At 43.0% G+C, this 11,080-nt stretch overlaps 1 protein-coding gene across 1 annotated transcript in view; it reads right to left on the bottom strand.

Annotated features, from left to right (window-relative positions):
- The window catches only part of GPR158 (G protein-coupled receptor 158), a 456,131-nt gene extending 445,285 nt beyond the window's left edge, over window positions 1–10,846 (bottom strand). Inside the window, exon 1 of the mRNA XM_012002013.1 lies at window positions 9,591–10,846. Within this exon, the coding sequence (XP_011857403.1) occupies window positions 9,591–10,492 (902 nt within the window). The 5' untranslated portion in view covers window positions 10,493–10,846. The remainder of the gene's footprint in view (window positions 1–9,590) is intronic.
- Between the last annotated feature and the right edge of the window lie 234 nt (window positions 10,847–11,080).

Raw genomic sequence — 11,080 nt, 5'->3', positions numbered from 1 at the left:
CCCGGCCAAGTGCTTTCCTTTCAAAATTCATCTTTTATGGGAAACCTTAAATATTAAACATTTAACTATATAGGTAGTAAAACCACGCTTAGCAACAGAGTCTACAAATCTAGTCAGATGTTCTTTTTGAGCCCTGATGACATACAAATGTAAATGAATTCATATTTCATGGATCTGTCAAAATGTTTCAGTTCTCACTTGTGTCAGGTTCTATATATACAATGATCTTATATTTTAAATAAATAAATAGATATGTAATCTGACAAATGCATATATGAGCATATCTATATGCACACGCACAGATATATGTACACACATATGTGTACACATACATACAGAACCCTTGAAATAGGGATAGTCCCAGAGCAGCATTTTATACGTTACGTATCATATGTGCTCCTCTACACCAGTGCCTTTCAACCAGAGGCAGTTTTGCCCCACAGGGGATATTTGGTATTTTTGGCAGACACATTTGGTTTTCACACTGGCAGGGCGTGTTGCCACTGGCATCTAATGGATAGAAGCCAGAGGTGCTGCTGAACATCTTACAATTAATAAGACAGCCCCCACAGCAAAGGCCTATGTGGTCCCAAATGTCTGTAGTTCCAAGGTTGAGAAACCTCGTTCGGCATAGTGGTCTGAGGCATCAAATACGAGGAAAATCAAACTCTTCATTTTATTCCAAGCAATTGATGGGATAAAAAGAAAAAAAATGCTTATCTTCACAATTTCATTTAAATCTCACAGGTCAAATCTGGTTACATTGCTACATAAGAAGTAACTTCCCTTGTGAAACCTTTACACAGTTTAGAAAGGAGAGACCGTATCTATTCCCTCCTATTCTTAGTCTGTCAGTGGTCTTTCATTTTCACGATCCTAGGCATTTTCCCACAGTGTAAGGGAAAAACTGCCAGAGGATATGAGAAAAATTATGATAATTCTGATTTTACCTATTCGGAAAATAAAAGTTGCTGTAGTTTCTAGCACAAAATAAAAAGAAAATGTGGCTACATGTTTTAGTATAGCTTGTCTATTTTAAATAAAACTATTATGAAGACAAATAGCAATCTAATTTATATACAGCAGGAGCTGAGTATGCTGGCTCAGGCCTGCAATCCCAGCACTTTGGGAAGGCAAGGCAAGACCTTGTCTCTACAAAAATTAAAATTAAAAAAATTAGCCAGGTATGGTGGCATGTTCCTGTTCTCCCAGCTACTTAGGAGGCTAAGGCGGGAGGATCGCCTGAGCCTAGGAATGCAGTGAGCTATAATCTCAACACTACACTCCTGCCTGAGAAACAGAGTGGGACCCTGTCTCTTTTTTAAAAAAATAAAATTAAATTAAAAATTTACATATAGCAGTAAGGTCTACATTTTGCTTCCATATATGAATATTTTGCTACAAGTTGATAGCTTATAGATGATAATAGAACTTTGTAGTTGACAATTACCCTGATTCAACTGTTATACAAAAAAGAACTTTGTAGTTGAAGAGACCCTGGAGTTTGTTTTCCTATTTCCTGATATCACATTTCATCAAATATAAGATGGCATTAATTGTAAGATGCCTTGTTATATTGTGTACCACAGAAAGAAACGAAGTGCCAACTGAATATGACATGCCCTCAATTGTTAAGACACATCTCAATTTGAAAGACATCAGAATGTGAAAATGGTGCATGTTAGAATCGATAGAATATTATTCTTTACTATCACACCATTCCTTCTTTCTCAGATAAAAGCCATGTGTCAAGTTCTTCTATCATAATGTAACAAGGCATACACATTGGACAAGACACATAAATGGCGAGAAAGCTAAACAAATAAACCAAAATCTTACATAACTGTAAGATTCCTTTTTAGCTATAGGTGCAGTGGGTACTTTGCCAATTGGACAGGATTTTTAAAATCCTACATTGTTTTGTTTTAGTCATATTTATTAAATGGGGAAGATTATAACAGGTATTAAAATGAATAAAAATTAATTGGATCTCAATTAAACAGAAGTGTTAGCAACTTTGTATGAGGGAAGAGAAAAGAGACAGAAACTGCCTCCTTGTACAAAGAGATAGGTAACAGGATTTTTGTTTGGAAAAATAAACTTTACTACCTTGGGATCAGATTATATTTAAGCTAATTTGTGTGTCCTATGAGCTCTACCTATAATGAAAGTAATAAAACTAGATATATCCTATAATTGCTTTGAGGCACTCGATAATATCCTTGGGTATAAAAAAGAAATTCACTCATGGTTTCTATACTAGATTTGGCACTGCAGGAAAGAGGAGGGTGTGGAGGGGGGAAGCTGTGGAAGACTTACCCAAGAGGATTAATCCTCTCCTAAACTGAAGAAGTATTTCACGGAACAGTCATCTACCCAAATATTTGTGTAGGTCAAGTTTTTCTTCCTGTAGGAAGAAAGACTTGGGAGAGTAATTGGCCAGCCAAAGTGGAAATTACGCTATGTGTAATTTTAGTTTGTTACTAAACAAATTTCAGTTTATTACCAAAAGCTGAAAGGCAGATAAGGCAAGCAAAACAAGCCCCACTGATGCACATGACATTGCTGTGCTGGGAAAAGCTTCACAACGCTGCTGGCTGCAGACTCTCCCAAGCATAGCCCCAGTACTAGTGAACTGCCTATTTGCACATAACAGCCATCAAGCTGCCAAAGTTATCAAAATCCCAATGTGCTATCTTAGTAATTCTGCATAAATAACTCTTTGAACACCAAATCAGAACTGAAGAGAGAAAACAGCCAGGGCCTAATGCTTCTGTACCAACCAAGTGCAAAATAGCATCAACAACATACGCCTTGGCATCACAGTATATTACAATATAATCATAAAATGCAGTGTATGTTGAATTCAACAGCACTCTTAAGACTGAAAAAGGATAGCCTTAAAATCTGAACCATGTGCAACAAACTGCTGCTTTTCTGAAGTTGAAAGCAACATTTGGCTTATCCAGAAGTTGAGGCTGGAAAAACAGTCTAGTGAGAGCCTCAGTTATCTCTCCAGACAGTAAGCATAATTCTCGTAATTTATTTTGCAGTTCTGGAAATCCCATTTCTACTTCCAAATGCATATCCTAAAAAATGGGAAGATAATCCTGTACCATTGCTACACCACAACATACAGCCCTTCTTTGAAATTTTAAAGCCAACTACAGAGGCAAATTGAAAACAGATTGTTTTTAAAAAGTAAGTAGGGAGCTTCCAAATGTCTGAACATTTATTCTCTTGAGAGAAATTATAGAGGTATTCTGAGACCCTTGGTCTAGAAATCTATGAAGCAACTTCATGTTGACTCCAAGTAAATCAGGAAGTCTTAAGTCCTGTAAATCAGATCGTGCTTATTCTTATTTTGAAATGGAGTCCTCATTTCCATTATTAGTTTATGTACTTAACTCATTGTACATTGATAGGACTTTCTGTAAATATTCTGTGAGTAAATGATCATTATAAAGTCAAACATGGAACACATGAACATTTTCTGCATTTATATAGCATTCATTAACTGATTTCAGCAGCAAATCAAATAAAACTTTACAAGTTGAAGCAATGCATCAGGCTAGGTGTGGCTCATGCCTGTAATCCCAATGCTTTGGGAAGCTGAGGCAGGTGGATCGCCTGAGCCCAGGAGTTCAAGACCGGCCTGGGCAACATAGCAAAACCCTATCTCTACAAAAACAAAAAAATAGCCGGGCATGGTGGCTCGGGCCTGTAGTCTTAGCTGCACAGAAAGCTGACACGGGAGAATCACTTGAGCCTGGGAGGTTGAGGATGCAGTGAGCCAAGATCACGCCACTGCACTCCAGCCTGGGCAACAGTGTGAGATCCTGTCTCAAAAAAAGAAATAAATAAAATAAAGTGACATATTGAATGATGTGCATAATCATTGATTTTTTAGGGTTATAAGGAGTTATCTCGTCCAACATCCTCAATTTACAGTTGAAGAAACTGAAAATTAAAGAGGCAGCTCCTGCCTCTGGTAACACCCTAAGTCAACGATATGGTCTAGGCTGGTACCAACATCTGTCTCTAAGGCCAGTATTTCTACCATGACCCATTGCCATTACAAGCCTTCATAATGATTAGAAACAAAACTAAACTGCTATATAAGTTACAAATTACTCTAAGTCAAATGACTCTAATACAAGTAAATGAGGACAGTTATGGCCAGCTGAGGATAGTATTCGGGAAGACAGAAGCTACAATACAAAAATATTTACTAAACTTCCTATGTGATGACAGTTCTTCATTTAGCCTTTACAGAATTTCAAAGGAGATACACATTACTCTTCATAGCTTAAAGATGATGTAACTGAGGCTTAAAAGCCTCCACAGCAGAAGTTCATCTGAAAACCTTTTAATCTATAACCCAGGCAAACACCTCTGGGCTATTTCTGTAGGTAAGCCTACACATCATTTTCAGCTCCTATAAGAAAGACATAGGATACGTTTGGCCTATCCTATGTGGTCATTTCTCTTACACTATGTGAATTGCCCTCTTTTGTTGAAAGCAGAAATCTGTAATAGAATCACTGAAGGAGGTGTGTGGGTGTCTTGTGTGAAGGAGAGAAAGTGGAGTGAGCACTCAGGCAGTCAGTGAATCAGTGACACTAATGTTTATTAGTTTCTAAAAAGAGATTTCCACACTATTGTGATCTTTCCTTTTTCTCCCTATTGACTTTTCTTTCTTTTTTTTTTTTTAACCAAATACCAAGTCTAATATTCACTTGGTTTCCTCTTCCTTTGCATGTGACTCTCCCATATCATTTCCACAAGGTACTAGATTTATGTGTATCAGCCCTGTTTCCAAAAAGTATTTGTTGACTATGTGGATAGGCCAATTAAGAGGTATATGGAAATCATCAAGTCTATTTCCACATTTTTATTACGCAGAAACTGATTTCCAGACAAGTAATACAGTCAGTCAGAGACAAAACTGGGACTTGAGGCAAAGTTCTGCCTCAAATTGAATACTCTTCTCACTGTACAACATACTTGGTTGCATCGTTGGCCCAAAAAGAATAAGTGTGTATCACTGGTTTGGGCCAAGTATATTACTTAATTCAAACCAATATCATCTTATACTTTTTTTTTTTTTTTTTTTTTGAGACGGAGTCTCGCTTTGTCGCCCAGGTTGGAGTGCAGTGGCACCATCTTGGCTCACTGCAAGCTCCGCCTCCTGGGTTCACGCTATTCTCCTGCCTCAGCCTCCGAGTAGCTGGGACTACAGGCACGCACCACCACGCCCGGCTAATTTTTTGTATTTTTAGTAGAGACGGGGTTTCACCGTGTTAGCCAGGATGGTCTCGATCTCCTGACCTCGTGATCCACCTGTCTCGGTCTCCCAAAGTGCTGGGATTACAGGCCTGAGCCACCGCGCCCGGCCCATCTTATACATTTTTAATGACAAAATTGGGGAATCAAGAGATAGAAATCAGCACAGGATGGTGGAAAGACTACGCAAGCTTCGTAGCTAGACAGATCTAAATTTGATTTTAGGTCCTTCATTTACTAGCTACATTAGCTTGGGCAGGTTGCTCAACTTTTCTGAACTGGTTGCGACCTGAGAGTTCTAAGAATTAAATGCACTGAAATATATAAAATATCTAATGTATAGTAGATACTCAGTAAGTATTGGTTTCCCTTAATTCCCACTTGCCCCATAAGAGCTATTCCACTTCTAGCAAATTCCTTTAGCTATTTGGGTCTCAGCTTCCTCAACTATAAAATGAGAAGAAACCAAAGGAATTCCAAATTCCCTCTCAAGTTCATCAAGAATTAATTCTTTAAAGGAATTTTAAAGAAATTCATATTCTTTTAAATTCAACAAACACTTAAGTACCTGCTAACCATCCTAGGCACTGAAAGATTCCAACCACTGCCAGAGAGGTATCTATGCATTCAACAGAATGGGATCCAACTCCATAGTACTTTAAGTTCCACGAAGAAAAATCATTATGCAAACAAAAGAACCCTAGCTTTAAGTTACGAGGATAAATGCTACGAGGATATTACAAACCTAATGATAAAAGTAAAAATATTTTCAGGGTATATCTTAAATTATTACTCTCTGTTTTTTACTAGGATGAAAAATGAGAACCAAGTGTTCATACATTATAGATATGTAACAAAAGACTCAAGAAATACTTAAGAGAAATGAGTGCCATTTTTTCAAAGACAAAAAATGAGCAACAAACTTCTATTTCCATATGTGCATTATGCTACATCTTAAATTTTAAGATACTTGTATCATTCTGAAACACAGGGGAATAGAATTTATTCTGAGAGATTGTTTTACAGTGATAAACGGTAATATGAGAAGATATTTTTATATTGAACTTCTTATAAGAAATTCTACATATTACTTTTAAAGTTCATGCTTTGGATTTATATTACCTAAAAATAAAATACAATTTAATTTACTTTAATTTAAATGTCTGAATCTTGTAAGTAAGACCTGGGAAAATAGTAACTAACCTTAACTAAAAGTTATTTCTCCTTTTCTCTTTCATAAGTAAACCATGATCCGTGGATTTTCTGTTATACATAAAGCTTTTTGCAAATAACATTTCACATGTTTAAAAGACTATTTAAAATCATGATCAGGGCTCCTTATCTGGTTTCCCAAAAATTCATTTGAGGTTTACCTTGTTACCATACCTGTCAAATACTATCCACCTATACTGTAGAATTTTAGAATGCGTATTTTATATAATAAAATATCATCAACAAAAAACCTTTTCCTTTTATGAGTATGAAGATATACAGAAATGACCCATTTAAATATTATCTCAATATGTGAAATTAACAATAGAATCTCTTTTTTAAGTGACAGCTGTTTTCTATGGCTTAATTTTTTTTGGTTGTGATAAATGATGATAGAGAATAAAGTATGTCCCCAACACAGCTTGTGTACAGAGGTCCAGAGAGTCACAGATACCTGCTTTAGGTATATATTTATCAAGTATAGGATAAACTAGAGGCAGAAGGCCTGGATCCCATTTCTGTTGTTGCTACAAACTTGATACGTGATTTTTGGACAAGTCACTTTATAGCTCTGTTTCTTCATCTAGGAGACAACAGGTGGAACTATCTGATGCCTGTAAGATTTTCTTCTGGTTTCTACTGTGTGGACCCTCAATACAGCATTTGAAGGGCACAGGATATGGGGCCAAAGCACTCACAGGAGAGCATTTACCTTGTGATTCTACTGAGACCAGCCAGCTGCAGTAGAGAGCCAGACACTAAATGGCTGGCTTTGTGCCTTGGCTGAAGAATACCATCTTTATATCCTTTGTGTAGGAAGACACTTAAAGAAATAAACTATTTTCTAAACAGAGTGAAAAAACAGGGAATGTCTGAGCCCTGTCAACCTGAGACCCTTTGTGTCCTCAGCCTTTCAACTTGGCTGCCAGAAGGCACTGAGTTCATTTAGGCAAACTATGCTTTCTGATTCATATGATTAAGAGAGATAACTCTGAAAATGAATGGTTTTCATCCTCAGTTCCACAGTGGCCCTCGAAAATACATATATTTTACACAGTAACTACATTGTTTATAGCAACCCCTAGGACACCTTCATAGAACAGAATTTGGAATGGTGGTACATATGATATGAAGTATGAAGTGGGCTTAAATCCTGGATCTGCTATTTTACTGCTGTGCAATCTTAGGCAAGAAGCTTAACCCCTCTGGGCTTCAGATTCCTTTTCTGTAAAATAGAGAAAATAATAAAACTTAACTCATAAGGTTGCTGTAAGGCCTAATCAAGACAGTGCATGCAAAGCAGTTAGCACAGAGCCTGACATAAAGTGAATGTTAGATGAAAAAGACAGATAAATCCTGGAACTTCAGGCTCCCTAAAAAGACTCGTTTAAAGGCTACAAACAGTTTGCTGGCAGTGAATGGCATCTGCTGGTCTTTCCTCTTCTGAGCAAACAGCATGGCAAAGATTCAAAGCTGGGCTCAGCTCTTACTAATAGGATCCTGCAAGAATTAGGAGGAAATGAGATTATCTTGAAAGTAGAAAAGAGTTAGTCTGGTTTAAGACAAGACCTTTAAAAGAGATAGAAACACATACAAAGACACATACACACATATATTTAATATGGTCATACAGAATCAGACAAAGGGGGTTATTATCCTTTATGCCTTCACAAGTGTTGCCAACATTAAAAGCTACAGAACTTGATAACTGGATGGCTCCCTAGAGACTGTCTAGTTCAACTCCCTCACTGGACAGATAAGTAGCTGAGACCCAGAGAGGTTACGCAACTTGCGTGAGGTCATTCAGCAGTGAATGGCAGTACCAAGACAAACAAGCGTTCTGACCTTTCCCACTTGCCCACCCAGTACTTGATCTGGCATCTTTCAGCAGGTCAGCATCCAGTCCTCGCTGTGCCAGGGTATTTAAAAAATAAATAGATAATCCACACACAAAGGTTTCTCACTCCTGTCCAAGTTCCCAAAAAGCACAAAAGCAATCTCAGCCCCTGAGACCCTCTTTCCAGAGCCTTCCATCATGGGACTAAGGGATGATCTCAGTCCATCTTGGGCCCTCTCCTAAGCCCTCTTGGGTGTATCTACTCTTTCAGTTCCTTCCTCACATCCACTCTTAAAGGTTGCTTCCAGAAATTACCCCCCTCAAAGGTCAGGCACTTCCCCAGGCAGAAGTTAAAACCTGTTAATTTGCAAATTCTCTGCTTCCCTCAAATGCTATAGTTTGAGACAGGAAATACAGACTCCCTTAAGTTTCCTCCAGTCTCTTTGAGTGAATTCAGTCACAACTGATGCCTCCCTCTCGAATATAACTAGGTCCATTTGTAAATCATGTGAGTGTGTGAAGGGCTGGAGAACCCTTAGGTATGCCTAACACTGGGAAGAGGAGGAAAAGGCCACCAAGGAAGGAAAGATCAATTGCGGGGAGAGGGGAGACCAGTAGAAGGAGCACCCTGACCAAACTGCAAACTCTGGATCCCAGAGACAGCTAGTTGCTGGGACTGACTCACTGCTGAGGGGCCGGAACTGCGAGGAGATGGCACAGTTTTAATTATAAGCTCTGACTAACAACAAACCGGTGCCCCCAACTGCACACGTAGGAAGCAGGCAGAGGCTACCCCAAAGTGGCAGAAACAAGGAACTCTCTGTTCCTCTTGCTCCCTTTTCGCCTCTCATCTGAGGCTTGCCACTCCGCGGACACACCCGGCGCTCGCCAAGTTGTCGCATCGCCCCCGGTGAGGAACGCCCCTCCCTGCTCTCCCGACAGTTGGAGGGAAGCACAGAGCAGCGGGGGTGTCTCCGTCCTGCGGAGGGCTGCCGGACCCTCGCCCCGTGCGGGGAAACTGGTCCCAGAGAATGAATGGCTTTTGCCGAGCGCCGGAAGCTGACGGGCGGGGGGCGCTTCTCGCCCCCAATACCCCGCGCCCGCGTGGGGCGTCTCTCAGCCCGGGTCTCTGCTCTGAGGGTGAGAAGCGTTCGTGTCACAGCCAAGGGTTCCTTCCTCACACGTGCACCCCCCCACCCCCCGCAAGACCGGAAGGAAAGCTTTTGCCTTCCCCCGTGCCCCCGGCCATCCCTACCTGAATTCCGGGACCAGGTTAGGCTGCAACCCGTAGAAGGCAGAGGAAAGAGTAACCAGCCACCCGGGCTTGTAACTCCCGTTCTCGCACTCCAGATAAGGCGGAGACCACTTGACATGGCTCTTGTCCCCGCCGAGCCCGTCCTTGCGCCGCCAGCTGTGGCCCAGGCTCCTGGGCCCCTGATTGGGGCCGCGGCGGTGTAAGTGGGGCCTCCACTTGCGCCGGAGGCCGTGAAACCACTCCGTCTCCAGGGTGGCGTTGGCCAGGTGGGGTGCAGAGGAGGAAAGGTCTTGGAGCAGGATGCGGCTCTCCTCGCGCGTGGCCTGGAGGAAGACCTGTGGGGCCGGCGCGGACAGCGACTCGGTGCTGAAGGTGATGGCCGCCCGGGAGATGCTGGGCTCGCCCTCCAGGAGGCTCCGCACCAGCGCCTGGTACCACTCCAGGTCGTCCTGCAAGTTCTGCTCCCGCGACTTATTGCTCTGCAGCATCATGTTGAGGAAGTTGGTGGCGTGTGTCAGTGTGTCCAGCGCCCCGTGCAAGGAGGGATGCGCACTGGCCAGGGCTGGCCACTTCCCCGGCAGGCCCGCCAACTCGTAGCGGCCGGAGCAGTTGGCTCGCTTCAGCTGGTGGGAGTCCCCGGTGTAGAGGTAAGAGGCCACGTCCATGGGCACCTCCTCGGCGAGTTTCTGCGCCAAGATGGTGCCATCGGTGGAGCGGCTCCAGGGAGCCGAGGAGTCCGAGGCAGAGGCTCGAGCCGGCTGCTGGGCGTGCGGCTTCCCCCTCGGGGTCCTCTCTCGAGGGGAGTCCGGCCGTCCTTGGGGGTCGCGGCTGGCGCCAACAGCTCCCAATCCCAGCTGAGCGAGCAGGAGGCAGAGGAGTAAGGGGTAAGCCATGGCTCCCATCTCCCTCGCAGAGAGAAGAGGAGGGAACGGGGGGGAATCACTTTTTAAATTTGGATCGTCAATTTTCAACAGTCAGACTTTTTCCAGGAGTCTTCCCACCTTCTCCAGATGGCACCCAGTCCAAAGGACTTGAAATTAAGAATGTTTCGAGATTGGTCCCGAGTGGCTAAGCTACCGTCGCAGAAATCAAGTCACCTGTGGCAGCGCTGGCCGTGCCCGCTGCGAGAGGGGCCGGCTGGGGATTACGCACCTCGCAGCCTGGAGCCAAGCGGGTTACATGGCCTCGCGCTCCCAGCGGCTGGAGTCAGCCCGCGTCCGTCTCTCGGCCCGGCTGCCGCCACCGCTGCTCTCATTGAGGCGCGTTCAGAAGCTGCTGTTGCTGCTGCTGCTGCTGCCGCCGCGGCCGCCGAAGACGCTGCTCCATAGTCTCACCCGCCGCAGGTCGTTCCCGCCTCCCGGTTCTGGCTCCTCCTCGACCGCTTTGCCCGGAGGCGCGGGGCGCGCGCCCAGACCCGCACCGCGAGCGCAGCCGCGAGTTCCGAGGAGCAAAGACGTCCTTTAAGACGTTCGTCTCTCCGGAGTCGGGAA

The sequence above is a fragment of the Mandrillus leucophaeus genome, unplaced genomic scaffold (genome assembly GCF_000951045.1).
Source record: "Mandrillus leucophaeus isolate KB7577 unplaced genomic scaffold, Mleu.le_1.0 Scaffold673, whole genome shotgun sequence".
NCBI lineage: Eukaryota > Metazoa > Chordata > Mammalia > Primates > Cercopithecidae > Mandrillus > Mandrillus leucophaeus.
Note: the sequence above shows the minus strand (reverse complement) of the source record. Positions and strands in the feature narration are given on the sequence as shown.